The 13,419-nt window shown below is 36.7% G+C and overlaps 1 protein-coding gene across 4 annotated transcripts in view; it reads right to left on the reverse strand.

Moving 5' to 3' along the window:
• Nucleotides 1-563: 563 nt before the first annotated feature.
• bicc1a (BicC family RNA binding protein 1a) overlaps nucleotides 564-13,419 on the reverse strand; it is a 50,429-nt gene continuing 37,573 nt past the window's right edge. For 2 of the 4 annotated variants that reach the window (XM_055172166.2, XM_055172168.2), the window contains 14 exons: nucleotides 11,179-11,448; nucleotides 10,906-11,037; nucleotides 10,618-10,819; nucleotides 10,211-10,423; nucleotides 9,967-10,127; nucleotides 9,732-9,855; nucleotides 7,628-7,781; nucleotides 7,123-7,228; nucleotides 6,667-6,706; nucleotides 6,431-6,585; nucleotides 6,122-6,296; nucleotides 4,266-4,426; nucleotides 4,069-4,168; nucleotides 564-3,383 (listed from right to left, as the gene is read on the reverse strand). In XM_055172166.2, coding sequence (XP_055028141.2) covers nucleotides 3,253-3,383; nucleotides 4,069-4,168; nucleotides 4,266-4,426; nucleotides 6,122-6,296; nucleotides 6,431-6,585; nucleotides 6,667-6,706; nucleotides 7,123-7,228; nucleotides 7,628-7,781; nucleotides 9,732-9,855; nucleotides 9,967-10,127; nucleotides 10,211-10,423; nucleotides 10,618-10,819; nucleotides 10,906-11,037; nucleotides 11,179-11,448 — 2,124 coding nt within the window. In that variant the 3' untranslated portion in view covers nucleotides 564-3,252. The remainder of the gene's footprint in view (nucleotides 3,384-4,068; nucleotides 4,169-4,265; nucleotides 4,427-6,121; nucleotides 6,297-6,430; nucleotides 6,586-6,666; nucleotides 6,707-7,122; nucleotides 7,229-7,627; nucleotides 7,782-9,731; nucleotides 9,856-9,966; nucleotides 10,128-10,210; nucleotides 10,424-10,617; nucleotides 10,820-10,905; nucleotides 11,038-11,178; nucleotides 11,449-13,419) is intronic. The other 2 variants (XM_055172167.2, XM_055172169.2) reach the window with 2 other exon arrangements.

A 13,419-nucleotide genomic window follows, 5' to 3' on the forward strand; every position in this document is an offset into this window, starting at 1 on the left:
TTTTAAAGAACACACCAACAACGCCACATTTTTGCTCACACCTACAAAGTGGCAATTTTAACATAATGTAATTAATGATCTATATAGTATTTTGACCTAAAACTTTATATATGTACTTTGGGGACCTCAAAGATTTATTTTACATCTTTAAAAAATTATTGTAAAATGTCCCCTTTTAAAAAAGCCAAATTTTCTCTTTAGGCATCACTACTTCTTTCTCTCTCCAGTTTTGATATCTCAAGAGAGTTAAAGACATGCATATATAAAGCCCCTGGTAACACATATCATGTTAAAATTAATAGCTTGAATGCACTGTAAATCGGTTTGAATATAAGCATCCACCAAACGCATAAATATAAATAAAATTATCTTCTCAAAGGATTAAACCGTGTAACTCATTTCCCATTGCTTTATTTTAAACTCTTCCATTCCCTCTATTTGTTGTTTACATACCTACAGAAACTGCAGCGTTTAAAAGAGACTGAAAATGGCAACAACAAACAATGACCTAAGGGTTATATTGAATTCCTAAAGGTTCTTTTAATAAAAATGTGAAAATCTGGTTTAGCTTGCATACATTTTTATTTTCTGGAACAAAACCACAAATACGTGGTAAACATTTCAAATATTTTTGTTCTTTCAACATTATCTATTACAGGCAGCTTTTAGAAATGGCTTCCGTCCATTTTACAGACACTGATTTGGACTCACAGAACATTCGTATAAGGCAAAAACATGAACTTTGTTCCCTTTGTCAAAAATGTACATGTGGTATAATTACCAGTGTCACATATGGACAAAATCTGTTCCCATAATGCTTCACTTCAGGAGAAAGGCACAATGAACAGAACAACAGAACAAAGCAGTTGCTCCCTAGAAATAAACATTAAAGTTATTTCAGGTAAAAAAGTGGGAAATAACTATGTGAACAAACATGATTTCTTAAATGCAGAAGAACAAACATAATTCTCCATCACAAAAACCTCAGAGGAATCCCTGCTCTGTAAGAAATGTAACATATACATTGTTTCCACTATGGCAATGAATATAATCTCTACAAGTCCAAATTTTGCACATGAATCAAACAACATTTTCAGACTTCAGACTTAATGAGCAACAATTAAACATTACTAATATCACTGAGCAAAATACAAGAATACCATAAACCTTTGTGCAATATTTCAGATGCAGTCAATATTTTCCCTTCAATAAAAGAAAAAAAAAACTTGAGACTATAAAGAATACAATGGTTGATAATGATAGAGTATTTAACAATAGATAGGTTGTAAAAGCCCTTTTGACATTGTATACAATCTTCTTTGTAGGTTGTACCGAATGTACTACAAACTTCATATGTAAACAAACCAAATACTGCATAAGACCGATTACTCTGAATACATCCACTAATAATACAATCTGGTCTGAAATGAAAACACTCTTTAACTAATGATTTAAGTATAAGCAGATGCAAAACTGTAACTTCTGGTCAAAGACAAACATTTGAAAATGTATAACTGTACTGACAGTAGCCCTCGAGTTTCATATACTGCTTTATACTATGAGTGAAAAACAAAAGGCAAATCATTACACAAACAAATATTTAAGACAAACATTATTACAAAAGAAAAAATCCATTACACACGGCCATGAAAATGTTTTCGGTCTATTTCTAGGTCTAGCACAGTACCTAATGCAGCTTAAATTGATGTTTGTGCTACAGATAAACCTAAACAAATTGATGAACCGGATTGTCCTAAACAATCAAATTTATGACAAGCTACTATTCTTCACATTCTTTACAAAAACAAACTTCATCTACACCAACAGAGAAACTGAGTTGATCTGCTCTGACTGACATCTGTATGAGATGAATATAAGACGTTCGAGTAGAAGTTAAAGGTACACTCCATTTAAAAAAAAAAAGTTCATTTCCAGCTTCCCTAGAGTTAAACATTTAATTTTTACTGGTTCGGAATCCATTCAGCCGACCTCCGCGTCCGGCGCCAGCAGTTGCAGCACAGCCTAGCACAATCCACCGAATCCGATTATACCATCAGCATCGCGCAAAAAACCCCAAAGAGTTTCAAAAAATCTTCCATTTAAAAAATGACTCCTCTGTAGTTACATCGTGTACCAAGACCAGCAGAAAATTAAAAGTTGCGATTTTCTAGGCAGATATGGCCTGGAACCACACTCTCATTCCGGCGCAAAAATAAAGGACTTTGCTGACGCAACATAGCTGCAGGAGGCACACTAATACCACGCAGTGCTCGAAAATAGTCCCCTGCCATTGAAAGTTACTAAGGGGACTATTTTCAGCTGCTGCGCAACATCATTGCGCCTCCCGCAACCATGCTACGGCAGCAAAGTCCCCCATTTTTACGCCAAAATGAGAATACAGTTCCCAGACAAATCTGCCCAGAAAATCACAATACATGATGTAACTTAATACACGATGTAACCACAGAAGAGTCAAATTTTAAACAGGAAAAATATTAAAACTCCTTGGTTATTTTTTAGCGCGATGCCAATGGTCCAATCAGATTCAATGAATTATGCCAAGCCACGCCAAAAGTGGTAGCGCCAGACCCGGAGATCGGCCAAATGGACTCCAAAACAGCACAAATCAAATGTTTAACTGGAAAATGAGCATGTTTTTTAAAAAGTGGAGTGTCCCTTTAAGTAGACCACAATCTAAACAATAAACAAATAACATCAACCGAAAAGCTGTACCAAATGAAATATAAAATAAATGTAAACTGATAATGCCTCTTAAAAGATTAACATAAAAATATGAAAACATAATGCAACTATAAAATAAAATGTCTTTAAAATACAACAATACTGCAATCTTTGTGTGTGTGACACGCTAAATAAGTGCATGTGTTTAACTTTGGCACTGAATAGACAAAAGTTACAAAAACAGAATATGCGTACAACCTACAGGCAAAAACAGCAGAGTTCAAAGGTTAAAGTGCTAGACACCGATACTGAAGTGCTTGCTAACAGTACGGTTAGTTTTTATCTCTCTGTTTTGCCTGGTGACCGAAAGTAAATTTAAGACAATATTAATGACACATTCCTCCTAAACAATATTGAATCATTTCCCTTTCATGTATTAACTAGTATCTCATTTTGGGTTTCCATAGCAACCAGAGTCCAGTAAAAATAAGTTCGAGTGGTTTGTGGTCCACAGATGGCTGGCTGAACTTATGGTTGAAGCTCATGGAGGCAACGGACGCCTGCGAGACATCACCAGCGACCGCTGACACTTGCCATGTCTGTGTGGAATTGACGTGACAGGCGACCGCTGGCCCCACCATCTAGGAAGGAGGAGCGAATGTTGGGGGTGTCAAAGAGCTTCCTCCTGCTCTTATTCAGCTCTGAGGAGACATTTATATAGGATAAAAATGAGGAATCCATTGCATTTATATAATATTAAACTAAGACCTTAAACACCTACTAGTCATTTTTAGTGATGCACCGATGTATCGGCCGCCGATATTTATCGGCCGATTTTTGATGAATTTGAAACCATCGGCATTATTAATTAACTGCATAAAGAAATCCATTATATGTAAAAAATGAGCTAATGTTGTTAATAAAAAAAATGCTGAATAGCAAAAACCACCTTTGAAGGTTGTTATGCTGTCTTATTATATTTGTTTTAGCTTAATTTGTGCCTCTCTTATTATGTTGCTCAGTTGAATGTTAACTAGATCAAATCCATGTTTAGTAAAAATAATTTGATGCAGAAATAGACCAACTGTATAGTATTGTATACAAATGTTTAATATCGGTATCGGCCAGAAGTTGTCTGTTTAAATCGGTATCGGCCCAAAAAATCCTATCGGTGCATCCCTAGTAATTTTTCATCATCTAAAATGCAAATAAATGATCTGTGGAACACAAGTTTGATATGCCTGGCTTGTGACTAGATGGTCATGTTGAATAAATTAAATGCAGTTTCTGTCTTTGCTATACACATTTTATTAAAAAAGAGTGACTTCATGACCACATGTTTTATTTTAATTTACCCCTTCTCTTTGTGTACACAAAGTGACAGACCTGAGATCGCCAGTAACATTTTCCTGCGTGCGCCAAATGTCGTAATTCCCAGTTCCTTCAGATCTTGGTCCGTCAATGTGACAAACGTTTGCAGATCAATCTATTAGAGAACACACGCATAGATACACATTCTCAACACAAAGGAATGAAAAGACAAACAGGGAAGATTCACATCAGTGGCTTTGTTCATTAATCACCTCCTGCTGTTGGAAGATGTCCGTGTATTTGCCGAGGCCGAGTTTGCTGAAGAGCTCGGGAAGATCGGTTCCTTTAAAAGAGGAACTGAGCGAGCAGCCATTACTGCCCGAAAGAGAGATACTGTCCATATAATTACTGCTGCTCAAATACTGCTCACCTACTGAGAAAGAAAGAAAAAAGCAACACATAGGTAAGGCGTTACTTTGTTATTTTGAACATTTAGGACAGTTGCTGGCATATGAAACCTAATATAGGGACCCCTATTATGAGGCAAATTAAGAGTTTGGTTCCAAAACGCGATAAACACAATTAAAAAAAAAATTTGTTACCACCAAAATCAGTATTGTATCAGGTCAATAATACTTTTGATGGCATTGATAAGCCTGTGGTGGTTTTCTGTGGCGGAGAAGAAACGTAAGCCATCAAAATCTAATAATTACGTAAGAGGCAATCGGGTGAAGGAAAAATGCCGGCTGTTGCTTGTTCTTACACGACAGCATCAAGCTTCTGTCATGCTAACACATTGACCCCAGCAGATCTTATGAAAAACTTTCCATTATTTTACGCGAAGTCACCAAAAATCGAGCATTATTAATGTAATTAATGTTTTTTTTTAATCAGTACATACAACTAGTCAACTAAATGAATATAACATGGCAAAGATAACATGAAATAAAATTAAATACTACTTCCCGAGCCTTTTTTAATCTTAGTTAATGTTAGTTCCAACATTTACTAATACATTATTTTGTATCTGTTAACATTATTTACATAATTAGTGAATTAACAAACAACCAATGAACAACTGTATTTGTATTATAGGGATGGTTCACCCAAAAATGAAAATGCTGTCATCATTTAATCCCCCTCAAGTAAACCTTTATGAGTTTCTCTATTCTAAACGATGATATTTTGATAAATAATTGGCATCACGCTTTGACTTCCATAGTAGAAAGAAATACTATGGAAGTCAATGGGTGCCATCAACTGTGTGGTTACAATAATTTATCAAAAAATCATATTTTGTGTTCAACAGAATAAAGAAACTCACACAGGTCCACATGAGGGCGAGTAAATGATGACAGCATTTTCATTTTTGGGTGAACCATCCCTATAATACCAATTCAGTTGTTCATTGGTTGTTTGTTAATTCACTAATTATGTAAATAATGTTAACAGATACAAAATAATGTATTAGTAAATGTTGGAACTAACATTAACTAAGATTAAAAAAGGCTCGGGAAGTAGTATTTAATTTTATTTCATGTTATCTAATGTAGTTAAATAATGTTAACAAATGCAACTTCACTGTAACGTGTCATTCCCTACAAATACACTGCGAAAATGACTTTCTTACTTAGTATTTTTGTCTTGTTTTCTTAAATTAAGATGTATTTTCTTGATGAGCAAAATGACCTAGGAAAATAAGTCTAGTTTTTAAACAAAAAATAAATTAGTGCTTAAAACAAGCAAAAAAAAATCTGCCAATGGAATAAGAAAAAATATTCTTGAAATAAGTTTACTTTTTCATAAACACTTAATTCAAGAAAATTTGTCTTATTCCATTGGCAGATTTTTTTGCTTTTTTAAGCACAAATTCACTTAAATTTTATATTTTTTGACTTATTTTCCTAGGTCATTTTGCTCATCAAGAAAATACTTTTAATTTAATCTTAATTTAAGAATTTTTAGATATTTCTACTGAAAACAAGACAAAAATAATAAGTAAGAATGTCATTTTTTGCAGTGTACAAGTGGCACCCTTTTTAGGTGGGCACTGTCTCATGGTTTGTGGGGTCCCCAAGATTTGAAATATGCCTATACAGAGAGTTCAAGGAGTACAAAACTGTCTCACTAGATTTGTTCTTAAGTCTCTTCGGGCTGCTGACAGCAGGGGAAAATTCTGAGTTTCCCGAAAGTCCGTTTCCATTGATGTTGACATTTCCATTACGATCTCCCCAGTTATCAGATTCAGTGCCGTTACTCAAACTTTCTTGACTTCCAGAGTGTGACACAGACAGATGAGAGTCCTGAGAAACACATACAGTACACAACACAAGGTCAAAGACACAATTTTGTCATTCAAGAAAAACAACCTACACTCTAAAATAAAAATGTTGTTTCAACCCAACATTATTATCGGTCTACACTGATTTGTGTGTACCTCATATGTTGTGCTCATACTGGGCTTGTATGGCACATGGTTTGCCCTGCGGAGCTCTTTCATGCCCTCGGCTGGCATCGATTTGGAGAAGCCCAACCCGCTCCAGGTATTTGTGGGAGTCCGAACCTCAGTCACAACTGGCTTCTTTAACATGGCTACACAAAAACAGTAAAAGTTAAACAAAGCCTAACCAATGATGCCACATTGAGACAATGTTCAATCAGGTCAAGTCTCACCTTTAGTAGCTAGAAGCTTCTTTTTTTCATAGTCAAAAGCCTAAATATAAAACACAAAGCACATAGGGTGAGTAACTGTGTTTTAGCATACTTATAGACGGTTTCAGCAGTAACAACAAAAACAAAAACAGCTTTCATGGAACAAACGCAACTTCTGGAAAACTCAGTAGTTTACCCTAGTTTAAATCATAGCTAATGCCTATCAAAAACTACACTGAGCTAACGTTACTGTTTGAAAAAGTGTACTATATAATGTATACAGTCTTTACTACAGATCGGCTGCCAAACCTCCCTTCACATAGCAGTGATCCATGATCGCCGTCTCCCCTCGTATTTCGGAAACCACAACATTTGTTAGTTTTGACAAGGCATTTGTTGCGGAGTCACTAGCCAGACCATAAAACAAACAGAGACTGGAAGCTAAGTTACGCCCAGTCGTGTAATGCGTTTCTGTACCTGTATATGAGGGGCTAGTCTTCTTTCGGCAGCTCTCTCACTTCCTGGTGCTCTTTTATCAGCCATTGTGTTCTCACAGTCTGAATCTGCCAACACACACTCCACACTATACACACAAACACACACTTTAAGGGTCACCACATAGCTGCAGTACATCCTAAGTCAATGCGTTTATTTTACTTTTGTAATGACGTATTTTGGAATGCAATTGAAAACTCAAGACTGTACGCCAAGACTGGATTTTATAAATTTGAAAATGTACAATTGTAAAATGTGGCCATTTCATGCCAGAATAAAGACATAGTTGAATGGGACTCAGCTGAAACAATGCTTTCATTTGGCCGTTGGGTAACTTTAACAGATCAAACTGAATGACTTAAGTGGAAAGTTGTTATGGCAAGTATCAGTACATTATGAGAGAATTTTCAGATTTGGATGAACTATTTCTGTAAAATATCCAAACATTCCCATGGTAATACCAATGTGAATTTATGGCTGAACATACTGCAGAAGTGAGTTCTTGGTTCTCTGAAGAAGTTCCACCGTTTGTCGTTTTCCCGAAGATGTCGTGCAAGAGGCCAGCATCTGCTTTAGCTCATTCCCATTGGCTGAGTGAGATGGGCTTCTGGGCATGCCCACTTCAACAAATGTGTCTGAGCCTGATATAAACACACAAAGACAAACACTGAAATAATGAGGCATCCATACTTGACACAGCGAACAGAGGGTGGAAGGCCAAAAACAGCATTGTTAAGCTGCTGCTGGAAAACTGTAAGTAGGATAGGATTCTGGAAAAAAGGCAAACAGAAAGCTTGTCAGAAAGAAAGAAAATGATAGAAAGGCAGAAAGAAAATGAAAAGGCAAAAAGAAAGGAGAAAGAAAGAAAGAAAGAAAGAAAGGCAGAAAGATAAATAAATCAGACAGACAGAAAGAAAGAGAAAGAAAGGTAGAAAGCCTGACAGAAAGGCAGAAATAAAGGAGAAAAAAAGAAAGGCAGAAAGGAAGAAAAAAAGTAAATAAAATGCAACAGGGAGAAAATAGAATAAAAGTAAGAAAAAAAGGAAGAAAGAACGAAAGAAAGAAAGGCAAGAAATAGGCAAAAAAAGAAAGGCAGAAAGATAGAAAGAAAAAAGCAAGAAAAAACAATAAACAAAAAAGAAAGGTAGAAAGTTTGACAGATTGAAAGGCAGTAAGAAAGACAATCAGTAAGAAAGAAAGACAGGCAGGCAGGCAAAAAGAAAGAAAGAAAGAAAGCAAGCAAGCAAGAAAGAAAGAAAAAAGAAAGAAAGGCAGAAAGATAAATAAATAAAGGCAGAAAAAAGAAGGAGAAAGAAAGAAAGACAGACAGACAGACAGACAGACAGACAGACAGAAAGGAGGACAAAGAAAGACAGAAAAAAGAAAGACAAAAAGAAAGAAAGAAAGAAAGGCATAAAGATAGAAAAAAGAAAGAATAAATAAATAAATAAATAAATAAATAAATAAATAAATAAATAAATAAAAGGCAGAACGACAGACATGCAGAAAGATAGAAAGAAAGCTTGACAGAAAAAAAGACAAGCAGTAAGAAGAAAAGACAAGCAGAAGGAAAGAAAGAAAGAAAGAAAGAATGAAAGAAAAAAAAAGAAAGAAAGAAAAAAGAAAGACAGGCAAAAAGAAAAAATGACAGAAGGATAAAAAGAAAAAAGTGAAAGACAGGGAGAAAGAAAGAAGAAGAACAAAGAAAGGGAAAGAAAGAAAGGCAGAAAGAAAGACAAGCAGTAAGAAAGAAAGACAGGCAGAAAGAAGGAAAGAAAGAAAGAAAGAAAGAAAGAAAGAAAGAAAGAAAGGCAGAAAGAAAGAATGGCAGAAGGAAAGAAAGAAAGAAAGAAAGAAAGAAAGAAAGAAAGAAAGAAAGTGAAAGACAGACAGAAAGAAAGAAGAAGAACAAAGAAGAACGATAGGGAGAAAGAAGGAAAGAAAGAAAGAAAGAAAGAAAGAAAGAAAGAAAGGCAGACAGACAGAAAGAATGGCAGAAGGATAGAAAGAAAGAAAGTGAAAGACAGACAGAAAGAAAGAAAGAAGAAGAAGAACAAAGAAAGAGAAAGAAAGAAAGGCAGAAAGAAAGACAAGCAGTAAGAAAGACAGACATGCAGAAAGAAGGAAAGAAAGAAAGAAAGAAAGAAAGAAAGAAAGAAAGAAAGACAGACAGACAGACAGAAAGAAGAACAAAGAAAGAAAGATATACAGAAAGAAAAAAGAAAGAAAGACAGGTAGAAAGAAAGAAAGAAAGGTAGAAAAAACAAAGACAGAGGAATAGAAAAAAAAAGAAAGAAAGGTAGAATGCTTGACAGACAGAAAGACAGACAAAAAGGCAGAAATAAAGAAAGACAGGCAGAAAGATAGAAATAATAACTTGACAGACAGAAAAAAGGCACTAAAAAAGAAAGAGAAAGAAAGAAAGAAAGAAAGAAAATGAAGTAAAGGTAGAAAAAAGAAGAAAAAAATACACAAAGAAAGACAGAAAGAAAGACAGGTAGAAGAAAAAATTGAAAGACAGAAAGGCAAAAAGAAAGCTAAAAAGAAAGAAAGAAAGAAAGAAACTAAAAAGACAAAAAGCTGCTTTGTACCTTCATCTGTAGATTTATTGGACCTGGACTCTGATTGGCTGTGTCCAATGACTTCCTGGGTCGTGTCACAGTGGGCGGGGTTAAGCGATACAGAGGAAATTCGTCCGTACACAGAACTAGCGAGCTACACAAACGCACACAACAGCATTCAGCACAAACACACACAGGAAGCACAATGACTCTATAACAGAACAGATGCACATACAAACAAACTCTGATAACTGAAGTTTCTCACATGTCCATTGAGATGCTCTGCGCTGGCTGGTTTGTGTATCGGTGCGAGTCCAGGGGGCGGGGAGGGCGTGTGATTGTGTGTTTGATTCTGGACCCCAGAGAGCAGAAGTCCACTGAGAGTCGATTGAGACACTGACTGCAATATCAAATCTGAGGAAAACCCTAAACCAGAGATACAGGAAACTTACTTCAGCATTTTACATCAGTGTATAAGCTGTCAGTGATACAAACGCTCCTTGACATACCTGCTGTGTTACCTGCTGAACTGAGAGCACTGGCCCATAAAGAAGCTGTGTGACTGGGAGCATGCGAGTGTGTGTGTGAGCTTGTGTGAATGTGCTGCGAATTGTTTACTGCTCCGTTCTGGATGTTTAACACCGAGCCGTGTCCATTAAGAACACAGTTTGGGCCGGGGGAGCCATTAGAAATGGGGCTCACTGATGAGCTTAGAAGACCAGCTGGAGGGGGAGAAAAATATACATAAATACCATTCATATCAGTGCTTTTCACTCATCCGTCCAATCACAGTGGAGGAGGGGCGGGACAAATATCACAACCGTCGTTCAATGACTGATAAACAAAACAGAAGTATCATAGCAACCAAAGCCCTTAGCAGTTTTCATATAGACATACAGAAAGTAAACTGCATTACCCAGAGTGCTTAGCCTCAGTCCAGCTGAGGCTAGAGTGTCCAGTCCAACTGAGCCAATCAGAGGAGGGGAGGTGTGATTATGTCCGTTAACAGCGACGTTACATATAGAAGAGGCGATGTAGCTGGACTCCAGACTCAGGAGGATCCTTCGTACCTCATACATATTCCCAGCATTCCTTTCGACGCTCTTCACTATTACAGACTGATGACAAGATACCATCAGACATCCACCAAAGAACTAAACAGGATTTCCTATGTGTGCTTACAGAAAATATGGGTAGGTAATACCTTGCTGGGTTGTTTTGGTTTAGGTTTAATACTGATGAAGACGTCTAGCTGCTCCATGAGTGTATTGATGACCTGAGACGCCACCTCCGTCTCTTCCTTAATGTCAAACATCAACACCAATGGCAAGCAGCCCTAAATCAAATATGTACACAGAAAATCAAAAATGTATGTCCATGACATGGACTCAGTTTGGACATGGACCACAAATGTTTAGAGATCAGGGGTGCGGCACAGATAAACAGAGAGAACTAGAAAGGCATCACGTTTACGTACCATTAGCTGCTGTCTAGCCGCATACACAGCGTCGATGCTTCCCTGTATATAGATGGCGGAGCGGCTAGTCGGAGTGGGAGAGTGGGAATGCGTGTTGAGCTCGGGGAACTGTATGTGAGCTCCCGTGCGCTGGGAGATGAGCCTGATGTTTGCACCATTGCGGCCCAAAAGAAAGAGGTGGTGCTGGGGTGCGATGTCCAGTTGTGTGCTAACCAGCACCGAGCTGGCCAAAGACCCGGCGAGGTGCTCCAATAACAAAGCCGTACCACGCTGAAACACACACACAGCATTGTTAAATACAATAACAGCAGCTCAGCTGGGTCAGAGCGACCAAAACCAAAATCTAATTTAAACTACGTTTGAGAATATTAAAAATATGTGAAACAAAACAGCATTAAGAGGTGAATTGGACAGAAATGTTTTGCACAATTTCTAGATCACTGGATTAAACAAGCACCACCTAAACAAACATGTTAACTTTCTAGAAAGGAGAGATTTCCAAAAGCTGGACCAAATGTTGTTTACATAATTTGTAAAGCAACATTTTATATTAAATTTGTACCACTAGTGGTCTCCACAAGACTTTTAGACCCCATTGTATACAAAGAGACTGAGGTTGCACACACACACAGTGTAAGCTTGAACACATGCATACATTTTTGAAACTGTTGCCCAACCCCTGTAATGCTTATACTATGTGGTGAAGGCTGCTGTGTTTTGGGGCTTTGTATCTGGCAGCTCTATTGGTCAACTAAATCTCTCCATTTTACTGAATGACCCACTTTCCCTCTGCTTAAGAGGGATTCAACTTTTTATACTTGTTATATAGGTCACATTAAATCTGCTATTGAAACTTTTGCCATGTCATGAATATGCCATTATTTTTGCTATTTCTCAGATACCTTTCATGCTGAGATTTTATTGTTTTACCGTTATCCTAGAACATCAATCATAAAATATTAAATATTAATCAAATATTATTGATTATGACACATTGTAAAAATGCAAAAATAATCAAATTATTTTTACTCAACACATACAATTATCACTGTCCCTCACTTTGATTCTGTTAATTCTAATATTTCGAAAGCACCCCATTTTCCATTTTATAATGATAAAACTTCAGGTGTTCTGCAATTAAAAAAAACTTTTAAACCACAACTGTGTGACGCGCCGGTGCGACCTTACATATTTGCATAAGCACAAGGAAAGGTCAGGCGTCACATATGTGAAACGCACATTTGTGGACCATTTTAATTCATAAACTGACACAGACATTAATTAATATCATTCCACATACAACAATGTCGGAACGGGACTCTTTCTCCACACTTGTAAACACTGGAGTGGTAGTTTCGCATACGTCATTTCGACGTGCTTAAGCGTTTAGTACGGTCGTGCTGGTGCATCACACGGCTAGTGCAAGACGAGAAGTCGTGGTTTAAAAGTGCATACTTTTGATTTTTCTTGCCAAAATTGACAATCTTTTTGCTATATAAGACTGTTTAGGCTCGTTTGGGATCATCTGGAGCCCTTTGATCAGTCATTCCAGAAAAAAGCTGTTTTTTATGATTGTTGCGGGCAAAAATCCTTGATCTTGCAGCACGTTTTCTTTAAAAATACGATGGAATATGCGGGATATTTATGCAATTTTATGCAATAAATTGTGTGAACTTGCAAAACTGCGTGAACTTGCAAAAGCTGTTTGGAGCTTTTCATTGATGTTCACATCGCGTAATTATGTCACTTCTCAACATTCCCATGACAACAGGGGACATGGCTGCGCATGTGTGATGTAAATGCCAAATTTTTCAACTTTCTGCCAAGATATATATGACTTTTTGCTACAAAAATGCGGGGATTATGAAATCATGCAAGCCCCGCATATTTTGCTAGCAGAAATCTGCAATTTATGCTGCGAAAGTGCAGCATATATATTTTTTTAAATGCGGACATTTAAAAAAAATGCATAAATATGCGGACTTTGGCTGATTATGCATTGAATAATGCGATCGCATAATCACGTGTTTCTGGAGGGACTGTTTGAAGCTGCGTTGAAATTGCAATTTTAAACTGCATTGAAACTGTAAACTGTTGAGGTCCAATAAAATCTATTGAAACGAAAAAAATCCTGGAATGTTTTCCTTAAAAAAACGTATTTCTTCTCGACTGAACAAAAAAAAAAAAACATCAACATTTTGAATGACATGGGCATGAGTAAATTATCTGAACTGTTTTGAA

This window comes from Misgurnus anguillicaudatus, chromosome 7 (genome assembly GCF_027580225.2).
Source record: "Misgurnus anguillicaudatus chromosome 7, ASM2758022v2, whole genome shotgun sequence".
NCBI lineage: Eukaryota > Metazoa > Chordata > Actinopteri > Cypriniformes > Cobitidae > Misgurnus > Misgurnus anguillicaudatus.